At 43.3% G+C, this 11,861-nt stretch overlaps 1 protein-coding gene across 4 annotated transcripts in view; it reads left to right on the plus strand.

Annotated features, from left to right (window-relative positions):
- syt1a (synaptotagmin Ia) overlaps positions 1 to 11,861 on the plus strand; it is a 106,676-nt gene that overhangs the window by 65,024 nt on the left and 29,791 nt on the right. For 2 of the 4 annotated variants that reach the window (XM_042078843.1, XM_042078844.1), the window contains exons 3-4: positions 4,886 to 5,058; positions 8,769 to 8,894. In XM_042078843.1, coding sequence (XP_041934777.1) covers positions 4,886 to 5,058; positions 8,769 to 8,894 — 299 coding nt within the window. Of the gene's footprint in view, positions 1 to 4,885; positions 5,059 to 5,380; positions 6,613 to 8,768; positions 8,895 to 11,861 lie in introns of those variants that run through there. The other 2 variants (XM_042078845.1, XM_042078846.1) reach the window with 2 other exon arrangements.

Consider the following 11,861-nt stretch of genomic DNA (forward strand, 5'->3'; position numbering starts at 1 on the left):
GTGTGTGTGTGTGTGTGTGTGTGTGTGTGTGTCACAAGACACTGTCCTCCCTACAGAATCCTCTGCCCAAGTCACAGATCAATCCAATACCTCTCAGACAGAGATACATCACTGTGCATTTCTGTCAGTGTCACGTCAGCCACCTTTACAAAGATCAACAGGATTCCAAGATTCTGTCAAAAAAGAATACAGTGCTTGTAGATGCCTGTTTTTAAAGACAGAAATATTCTATATCAGGATTCTATATCAGGGTTAGGTCTCTGAGAGCTGCCTGCCTATATCAACAATAATACTGTACATATAGCTTATGGCCATATAGCTATATATAGCTTAGTATGATGAGGCTCTTTATGTTCCTCTTAAAACCATTATTTCAGTGTTGTCTTTGAATGTTGGCTATTCAACTGACAGGGCATCCAGAGGATCAGGAATCATTACTCTTCTCTCGACTGTCATGTTTCAGTAGTCTTCATTCTCACCCATTCAGTTTCTATTATCTCATTAGGATCAACACAAAAAGAAAAGGCTTTCTCTCTTTTTATCTGAAAGGGTTGCATCAAGCATTCAGCTGCAACTCAAGACAGTGATGTTTTACGCTGTCTGTTTGCCTGCATTCAGAGGAAGGTGGGAGGATGGAAGGAAGACTGGAGACGTATTAGTGGCCCATTGTAGCCCACAAAAAAGAAATAAACAAAGATCTCATTGTATCATGGGTGGATTTCAGCTATCGTGATTTGTTTGTTTACTGTGTCACTACATTTCATCTGGTGGCGCTGAAAACTGCTGCGCTGTGATACTCCATTTCACATTTTGCGTTGTTTATTGTGTGCACGTGCTATGTTTATGGGCCTGTTGCCTCGTATGAACACTGGCACACGCGTGCTTGGCAGAACAGGAGATAACCCTTGCCGAAAGTTGAACTGTGCGCGCCGGTTTGGTGCTCTCGGGGGGGAATTGACACTCGCACAATGTAGTTAATTACCCAATGCCTCTATTGCTTTCTAGGACTCAGATTCTTTTAATTAAGAAACACAAAAGTGCTTTTTGGGATGAGACACATGCTTGATGAAAGAGATAACATTATTGCGCTGCCGTTTTCTGACAGTAGGATTCTCTCGTTCTGTTCTCTCCTGCAGCTCTCGTGTCCTGCCCAGCTCCATTACGTTTATAAATAACAATAACTGATGGCGCAGGAGATAAGAAAAGATTGAATTTTGCCGATGATGAGTGAAAAAGATGGAGAGAAATGCAGTAATCTGATTGCAACACAGTCTGTTTTATTAAAAAGGTGGCGGATGCAATGCGGTCATTACTCCAGTCCATTTGCCTCCTGCTGTGTCATTGCATTACATATAATTCTTTTATCCTACCTTTTATTAGAATCGTGTCACCGTAGCACAGCTGCATCGGTGGCAAAGTTTCTTATCGACGCAGCTTTTACGGGTCTTAAATATGAACCTGCCACCTTTTAGACACATCCATTAAAAGATAATATTTTCCCTGCCGCCATGGCTTTACATGATGGAAGAAGCCACACTGGCAACATCTGACTTACTTTTGAGTCCTATTCCAAAGCTGATGCACTGGACTTGGTGGTTTCGAGTGGTAGAGAAGGGCTGTTTTTTATTCATTTAGGGTATGTAATTGGGAGGTCAAAGTAGGGCAGACTGACAGATCAGTACATTCCAGACCAGTACATTGACATGTTAAAGGGAAACTTGGCAGGATTTCCCCCTCTGCTGGAGAAATTGTACATTATGCTATTTCAAACTGTGAAAAAAGGTAACGATAAAGCACATGGATTTGAAGGTAGCAAAACGGTTAGCATAAGTTCGGCAGACAATGTGGATGTTACAAGGTAAGAAACACGATTTAAAACGAGTTTCTTGTTTCTCACTTCTCTTTCCGGGACGGTAGTCTCAATGTTGCAAAGTTGGTTTTCGCCTGGGGACGCTAGGGGCAGCGGGAAAAGTCACCATTTTCACCGGAACAGGTCATTTAACCATCCAAATGATTTCTAAACGGGTTTATTACGTTGAAATAGTTGCCAAGTTCCCCTTTAAATGTGTGAAGAGGGTTTAGTGGAGATGTCATGCTGGAGACCTCTCTGGGTCCCAATGGGTCTGTCTAAATGCCAGCGCCAGAATGGGAAGTTGATTGACAGCACAGTGTCGAAAGAGAGCGTATATTTTTGTTATCAGACTGACTTGTCGGGAGGGTTTGTTTTGTATTGGTATAGTCATGTGACTGAGGGGTCTCTTGAGCTACCAACAAGCCCAAGGATGGCTGATGGCATCTGTGTGGGTTTGCACTAATGGAAATAGTAATCGTTTGATATTTTCTCAAACTCTTTACTGAGTAAACTTTAGCCGTGCCTCTCTCTTTCTTTGTTGGCCTGTTTACACCTTTGAAACGCTCTCTTTGAAAATGTGAAATCACATGGACTCTCAAGAGAAATTGATCGCCCATAAAGTGTGTCACCGGCTGTTTTCTCAAGCTTTTAATTAGTTGCCGAGCGCCAGATCACATGTCGCAAAAAAACAACCTTCAGCTGCGATGATATTGGAAAAAATAATTGCGCAACAAATCAGGAAGCCAATAATTGGCTTTGTTCAATTTCTTTTTTTTCCCTTTTTTTTCCCAGCTTTGCTTGAACCCCACCTTCTACTCTGAATTGTCACAGCTCATGATAAATGCCTGCTGGCACAGCACTGTCCTCTACCAGAGAGTGTGTGTCCGTGAGCAGTAAACACTAAATTTCTCCCACAAATTGGGAAGGTTTTTTTTTTTCTCTCGTTGGGGTGGTGGGGGCATTATAGAGAGAAGAGGAGAGGAGAGCACCGAGGAGTGTCACTTCCATTAACACCCTACTGAGCTTGGGCCTGGGCGAGGCTGAGGGCTGAAAGATCCCAAAGTTATTTTAGAGCATCACTCACTGTTTTTCCTCGGAGGAGAGAGCTTATCGATTTTGTCAACAGACCATTGATTTCTCCACAACCCACCCCCCCCCCCCCCCCCCTCCACACACACACACACTTCTCTTTCTCTTTGTCTCTCATTCTGTCCCTCTGGACTTGGGTAAGGGAGATGCAGCCAATGCCAACAGCTTGAAACTTCTTGGAGAGATACTAACCTATTGCCAATTTTTCTCTCTTTCAATGTCTCTTTGACTTTTCTTTTTCATACAATACAGATATAAAGTCCTCAAAGTGAAGACACATACAGTACACACACAAACACACACAAACACACACACACACACAAAGGGGAGATGAGGAGACAGAGAGCAGAGAGAAAATACCTTGCCAATACCTTACCAACACACCAAGGCTGTGGGATAGCAAAATGTCACCTTAGACACTGAAAAGATAGGGTTTGGACTCCTGCCATAGCTCTGTTCCCTAGTCATCTGGAGCTCTGTCTTTGGACACGGGTTTCATTTAGATAACAGACAAACTGGAGAACAGGGATTCTGCTGTGGCAGTGATGGTGATGGTGAAGGGGTTGGCTTTCTGTCTGACTGAGAGTGTGTTTTGCGCACCGTGCCATTGAGTGGAGGCGTTGGTTGCCAGGTGTTTGATGTCTTGCACGTGGAATCCATAATTACGCCTCTGGTTTCGGAGGACTGAGCTGCCGCCATGGATCCGGAGGCCTCATTATTGCCTCTGACTGGGAATTGGTGATGGGGTGGGGTGTTGTTTTGCGTGGGGATGGTGGTAGGGATGGAAGTGGAGCATGTAATTACTGGATTGCCTTTACCTCCCCAGCCCCCAGTTGCCCGCTTTTTTGTTTGGCATCCATGTTTTGTTCATCTGGGTTTTCTCAGGTGAGCTCCTGTTGTTTAGTGAGGGTTTGACAGCAAGCTTCTTTTAGCCTTCATTGAATTGGCCTGTCTCTTTTTAATGCATATACTTCTGTAAGTACAAATTATCTGTAAGGATATCCTCATACACTGTTGGTATTTGTCATGCTGCATTGTATTTACACAATATGCTCTGTGTTAGAGGCTCGTCTTGCATAATCCATAAGCTTTGTTGTGCTATAACCATTGTTTATTTGTTCAATGCGACCATAGTACAGTGATAGGAAGCTAGAACCTCACATGGTATCTAATCTACAGCTCCACATCACGGCAAATCAAAGATTGATGTGTTTGCTCAGGATTTGTATTCATTGGGGCTCCCAGCTAGCAGAGGATGCTTGGTTTTGATCCATCTGCACCTGGAACTCTTGGAGATGGATGGCATACATAACTTATTGGCTTATTGGTGTTTCTTTTGGCACAGATGAGGAGATATATCTTGACAGATATATCCCTCACTTGAACAGTCTACAGTAGGTTCTGAAATCTTTAGCAGCATTTTTCTGGAGTGATTCTAGAGCATACAGTAGCATTTTACTGAGATGATTCTGCCTTGGATGCTTAGATAGCTTTATGTAAGACCCAAGGCCTCTTGGTGGCTTAAAACCATGATCCTGGGTAGCTTTCTGATCTCTCTCTCTCTCTCTCTTTCTCTCTGCAGCATTCTTAACCCTCTTAAATACATGAAAGTGATTTTGTTATCTGACCAAATGAGTTGAGCACCCAGGTGATAATCGTAATTGTTTCCGTTATCTAAAACTTTCTGAATGAATGACATTTAAGCACATTTCACTTGACTGCCCAGAACAGGATGTTTCAGTGTCTGCTTGGCCACATATATATCATATCACATCCACAGTCTTTCTGTGGTTGCAAATTCACCTAACCAGATTTTAAACCTTCATCCTTATTCAGTGTATCGGAGCATTACAAAACAATGTAAAAGCCTATTTGCTTGAGTATGCTCATGTACACACTGCTATCCAGATGTTTTACAGATGTCATCTTTCTCTGTCTCTCCAGTGCCATCATGGGCCATTGTGGCTATTGCGTTTGTCGCTGTGGTGCTGGTGTTGTCCTGCTGTTTTTGCGTTTGCAAAAAGTGGATTTTCAAGAAGAAGAAGGGCAAGAAGGGCAAAGACAAGGGCAAGAATGCCATCAACATGAAAGATGTCATAGACGGTGCGAAAACCGAGGTAAAAACTTTGTTACTGCTGTTGTCTTTTCACTTGAATTCTGTATTCAGTTTTAGCCATGCAAAGATGTGCTTATTAATTCATTGCGGATATTGCGATGTTCAAACATGTAATGATTTATTACTTATGACTATTTACTAATTTAAATTGTATTTCTTAGAACAAGCGCATGACAAAAATACACAATATGCAACCTTTTCTCTGTCTATAGTCTATCTTATATAAGTTTATATACACTCTATGAACATGCATAATGCTTAAAAAAATCCATTGTGGGTGGGTGGGCTGGGACACATGACTTGATGAATGCGATACTTCACCCCTGACTCTTATTGCAGGACTAAAATGGGGGAAATACCCTTGTAATCAGCCCAGAAAGTATTATAGTTACCACTCTTTGCTTTTTGGGTTGTCTTTTTTTTCCTTCTTATTTTCTTTTTGCTCAAAGAGCAATTTTCGTTTAAAAGTTCTGATTATATTGTGTTATGTAATGACGTGGTATCAACCCAGAGAAATGACGTTAGCTCAATTACTCTGAGACAGCATATTAATTCATCTCTCTTGCCCTCTCTTTCTTTCTCTCTTTCTCTCTCAAATACAACCCCCCGAAAATGATATGCAACATGGAGCACTTTAACCCTTGTTAGCTTAGTAATTGCATTAATAGGCCTCGCAGTGCCTTCCACACTTTGGACTGAGTAATTGACCAAAGTCTGTTTAATTTCCAGAGTACGGGCACTCTTTTTGAGTCCGTGCCGACCACCATCACATCCTGAATTAGAGCCATTGATTGGGGAGAAGCAGGATCCAACACTCGGCTCATAAGCTCAAGGCCATGGGCCGGAGCTGTAAATGAAAGGCTAACACCTCCCACTCCCTCTGACAGCCACAGGGCTAAGACGACACCTTCAGAGTTAGAAGAAGCCATTACTTCCCCATAGATTTGGACTTAGAAGAAGCCATTACTTTCCCTTAGATTTGGACAGATTTGGAAACTAAGCAAAACATGAAGTATACACGTGTAGTAAAGGCCTGCATTGAGGGAACTGACCCAGTAGTTTGGTCATTAAGTTGGTCCTCCAAATGCCAGTAAGACTCTAATGATGAAGTTTAAATCATGTAGTTGTAAATTATTAGATTAGGTTTGAAATTCTTATGTACCGGTACCCACTATTGTTGGTACAACTGAAAATCCCCTCTCAGAAAGCATCTCCCTCAGGGGACATTTGCAAGCCTCACTAAAATGAAATCTTGTCCTGAGGCAACCTATGAAGCATAGCAATGACAACAGAACCTAGCAAGACACACTCAAGTCTGCATGCAGACACCACCAATAGCTTAAACAGTGAGACAGACACTGACTCACAACACAAAACTTGCCTTAGCTTTAGTATGCTAGACGTGGAGTTATGGACTCCACCGCAGTCATTTCTCCTGGTGTGCCCAGAATCATGTGTTAAACGTCTGTGTGTGGTTGTTTTAATTTGTGTTTCTTCCTTCTATGTCCTCCTTATCTGTGTTTTTTCTGATGACTGTGCGGGATTGGCACTGGCGGTAGGTTCCCAATTGCTGTTGGATCTTCTTAAGCCTGCTACTCTGACTTTTCTTAAAAGCCTCTTGACAAACAACTTACTCCTGTAGAGCCAAATATATGTAACTATGCATAAAGTACATGTATATCTACAATATATATGTGCGTAGGTCTGCAATATGCACATATATATACACAAACTGAAAGGAAAAATTGCACAGGGTGCGCTTTTACAAGGTTGAACCACATTGATTTCTCCTTTCAAAATCACCCCACACCAAAGTTTTTGGAATGGGAATATTACAGAAATAAAAAATGAAATAAAATACATTTCACCATGATTAAAATGTCCATGGGAAAAAAATATCCTGGGTGATTGTGATGACAAGCAAAACTGAAGCTGAGTCACAAATGAAATAATTCATCTCAGCCTCGGAAGGGAAATTGTACTGAAAAAGTAATTTTACTCAACTTGACAAACACAGTTTTTTTTCAAGGAGCTTGAGCTGAGTTGACCTCAGCCTAAGGAAGTGAAAGAAATAGATTGCTTAAAAACTTAAAAACTTATTTTACGTGTCTGATTCAGTAGTGAAATTGATTTTGTTTAAAAAAAAAGTATAGCACACTACCAAGCTCCTTAAAAGACTTTGTTTCATAGGAAATTTCACGCTGGGCAATTATCTAGCTCACTTCTGCTTCATTACCTGCCACTTTCATGATTCTTTGATAACAGAGGACATTTAACTAGAATAAACCAATTGCTTGTCATCAGTGGGATCCAGGTGTGCTGTGGGTGATGAAGAAAAGAAATCAATTTTGTTCGGTCTTCTGCTTTCACACCAGTAACCCAAACAACTAATAGGTCAGACCCCATCCACATTACAACCCCCTCTCTGACGAAACCCCCCAACCCCTGCCCCCTGACACCTTCCGCTGGCATGATGCTTCTAGCTTCCATCCGCGTTGCGGTCCCATGGGCAGCTGAGGGTCATGATTATGCCACTGTATACTGAGTGTGGGGAGGTGTGTTAATGGACATGCCATTGAGAATGAGAGGGGGGGTGGGGTGGGGGTGAAACCCACGAGACAAAACACAGCACTTAGTTTGTTTTCTCTCTTTGCGACGCGTTGAGAATGAATGCCCTCTTTTGCATGTCGACTGATGAGAGCGTTTGACGTTATGAAACCAAAAAAAAGAGGCAACTTTCACGGTGAATGAACTTGAGAAGCTCGTCAAATCGCATGCTGATCCAGTAATCAGAGATATAAGACCCCCACACCCCTCTTCAACCACCACCACCACCACCTCCACACCCCCCCCACCCACCCACCCACCACAACTCCCTACTTTCTGTCCCACCCACCAACACAACCATCACCAGCACTCTTGCCTCTCCCCCTGATGTTGAGACTAGGTCAGGGGATTTCTCTGTGTCTCTGTCTGTCTGTCGCTCACCATCTCCGGCAGTTCCCTTCTGGTTTGCTTCTGCCAGGGACTGATCTGCTTGTACTGGCATAAAGGGAATTGTCCTCTCTCTATTTCTCACTTTCACTCTCTCTTTATCTTTTTCTCTCTTACATTGAAACATATCTGTCTCTCACAATGTCTGTCTCTAGTTTTATCTCTGTCTCACATTCTCTCTCCATTCTTGTACTGTACTCTCTTTCTCTCTCTTTTTTTTCTTTCTCTTTTTTTCTCTCTCTTGCCATCCTCTCCCATTCTTCTCTCACTTTTACATTCCAGATGATTATTTTTTGTCTTTTAAATATGGCATCAATAATACCATTTCTCTGCTTTCATAACGGGACCTATCCCTTCCTCAAACCAGATTTAAAAAACTACTCATGGATTAATTGACTGAATGAATAATCGATTGATTGACTGACTGAATGATTGATTGATTGACTGATTGCATCGGGGAAGGTGGGGAGGGGGGGTTTCTGGCCCGTGGCTAGTGCATCACTGAGCATGTCATGGTGTTTTAACTGCTGTGGTGTTTCTTTAGTGCTTGCTACCCCCTTTACCCCCTAAACAAAACAAACAAACAAAAAAACAAAAGAGAACCAGCTTTTCAGGTACGGGCTGCCTGGGGAAGTCCCCCCGCCCCAGGCCGAACCGTGGCCGTCTGCTGTGATGGTGGAGCGGGAGACACTGACTGTTGGTGGGTGTTTCCTTCAGGCCTTGAAGGATGAGGATGATGCCGAGACAGGGCTGACGGATACGGAGAAAGAGGCCGAGCCCAAGGAGGAGGAGAAACTGGGCAAATTGCAATACTCCTTGGATTACAATTTCACAGAGAATACGGTAAGGCTCTGCCCTGCGCAAAACGTCCTCACTGTGTGTCCGTAGTGTTCGAACCGTTTGACAAAAAATAAAGAGTTCCCCTCTTTTTTTACCCGTAAGTATGGTCTCTTGTCGTTTCTGATGGATCGTCTTGTCTTCATGTCCATAATTCACAATGTCCATGAAGGTAGCACACATCAATTCTCAGCATGCTTTGTTACTGTTACACTATGACTTGAAATGGGATTATTTTCTTGGTAACGCTTTACACCTGAGCTGTAAACTTAAAGTTGTCCACTATGCGGCAGATGCTTTTAAGCAACACAGACTCGCATCGGCAGATTCGATAATGGAACCTTGGTCGACCGAGTGTCAGGTGGTGATGGTGCCAATGCTCCATCACACCCTCACTAACTGACATTGATCCCATGCAGCACAAAACATTCTGTATTTGCTGTAGCCCTCAGTATCACTCAGTGTTTCTAAATGCAAATGTTTTTTTTTTCCTTTTCAACATTAATTCAGTAATGGTAGTAGTGTCAAATGCTTGAATTTCATTAACACAATTTATTAGTCGTACTAGTTATACAGAAACAATAAACTTAATTTACCTCTAAGATTCCTACTGGTATATCAGGTTAATTATTACATCGCCGTACCATTGTTTACAGTTACAGTGTACCATAATGTAAAGTGAACCATAATGTAAAGAGTTGCATTTGTTGGCATCTCCATCCTGTCATCCCTGTGGAAGACCAGTCTTTGGAATAGGGAAGCCTCATTGAAGGTGCCTTTTGCCTTTCTTCGTTGATGCCTCTCTGCTACACGTACACACAGCACAGTTGCCTTCTCACTCCTTAAAGCTGTGTGCTTTGGTGCGGTGGCGGATAACACTTCCCGTGGGCAGATGTTCGCTGACAGATCGAGGAGGAAGCTTGCGAGTGGAGCTGCTTCGCCCAGGTCGCCATAAACAGACCTGACAGGCTGAGATTATCCACTCGCACCCCATCAGACACATCACAGCCCCTCCGAGAAAATTTTAGCCTTTTTATATCCTCCGCACACTCGCTCGCTCTGCCAGCGAGAAAAACGTTCGGAGAACGGACGGGACAAGTTCTTTTTCATGCTCAAATGCTCCCCCTACCCCCTCAGGGTTTGCCCCTACCAACAGTCAATACCCACCTATTATCAAGAGCTTGAGGACAATAAAAGACATTCATTATTATCTTGTGGTAGCACCATAATCTCCTGACATTAGATTAAAATGTGAAGACTCATGTGAGCAGACATTGGGATGCAGGGTCTACATACAGTGGAATAGGTCACAGGAGAGAGGCTACTGTGCTCTGACATTACAGCAAAAAAAAAACACGGCTGGCAAACAATGATGTAGCTCGAGGTGAAATGAGCACAAAGGAGGAGGAAGGGGAAGAGGAATAAAGTGAGCCGCTTCAAAGCACTATCAAGCTGACCCACTTTCGGCTCAATAACAGGCACGGCGGTGAGCCGACGCAGCCCCCGCCAAGTCCCTGTGTTCCTTGCGGGCCGGAGCGGTTAAGTCACGATGAATAGGCCTGACTCTGGGTCAGGCGGATTTCAGGCCGAGTGGCACTGAAGGTTGTTGGGCAGCCCCTTCTCCCACCCTTAGCACAGAGGTCTTGGAGAGCCAGGAGTAAGCCATGGGCTTTTGTTTAAAGGTAATCTGCCCTTTCCAGCCTAGCAAAGCAAGACATTCAACAGAGACAGTCTCTTTCTCCGTTTTTGTCTCTGTCTCTATCTCTCTTTCTCTCTCTTTCACTCTGTATTCAATCTCTGTTGCACTAACTAGCTGTCTCTAGGCCTCTGCTCTCTCTCTCTCACTAGTTGTTTATGGACCTTCTTTCTCTATCTGTCTTTCATTTTCTCTCTCTCTCTCTCTCTCTAGCACTCTTTCCCTCTCTTTCCATCCTCCGTCTCGTATGAAATTTGCCCATGGTCTTAAATTTGTGAGGGTGTAATCTGTGGTTTCTCAGTGGGTGGAAGAGTGGCTGAAGAGAGTGAACATATTAATCTTTTTATTCAGAGCTCCATGCCCATTCAAGGAGGATAGGATATTAGATAGAGGGGGAAAAATGTCGTAGACAAGGAGAAAAAAGAGAGGGTCTCTCTCTCTCTCTCCTCTCTAGTATCCACTTTGATATCCCAGTATTTTTATTGCCTATTGAGTTCAGCATATGCACTAATAGTCCTTCTGCATCCATTACTGTAAGAACTGCCCTCCTGCCTTCAGTCTTTGTCCACAGAGACCTTAGTGAGAGCAGGCAGCCGCCCTGTGCATTCAAACTACTGCTGGGACCTTTACACTGCAATGTACTTCCACTGACAGCCTGCCTCGCTTTGAACAGAACCAGAGCCGTGACATGCAGCACCCTGGCAGAGAGGGGAAAAAAACCCCTACACACACCAGACATTTGATCCCAGTCTCCATCAATAAGTTTCCTGAAGTGAAAATCCCTTGTGCAGGTGTCACGGCAAAGTTTCTCCCTTTTTTTTTTAAATAAAACCTGCCACATCAATACGGACTGTTGTTTTTTTTTTTTTCGTCAGCACTATTTTTGTCACCTCAAACAGGTTTGTTTGTCAGAGGACTCAGCCAGCTGTCGCCAAATTGGTGTCTGCTCCGCTGTGTTGGCCTATGGGATAGGGAGAGGAGGCCATGCTGGCTTAGGTTCACACTAAATTCTCTGTGACACCGCGTGGCAGGTGAGATGACATTTAGCCATGAGTTAAACCTCGCCGGGAAATTCTAACAGACAACACGTCAGGAGGAATAGTTACACTCCGGTGTGGCCGAGCCCTCGTCCTCAGTGTCCAAATGTCCTCAGTGGACCATAGAGTTTATGACAGGATTGAATGTGTGAGCCTTTGTATCTGTTGTTTTCAATAAAGCTGCATTATCAAAAAATGGGCATTGGTTTTCTCAATGCAATGTACATTTAACTTAAATGT

Source organism: Alosa sapidissima, chromosome 22, assembly GCF_018492685.1.
Source record: "Alosa sapidissima isolate fAloSap1 chromosome 22, fAloSap1.pri, whole genome shotgun sequence".
Lineage (NCBI taxonomy): Eukaryota > Metazoa > Chordata > Actinopteri > Clupeiformes > Clupeidae > Alosa > Alosa sapidissima.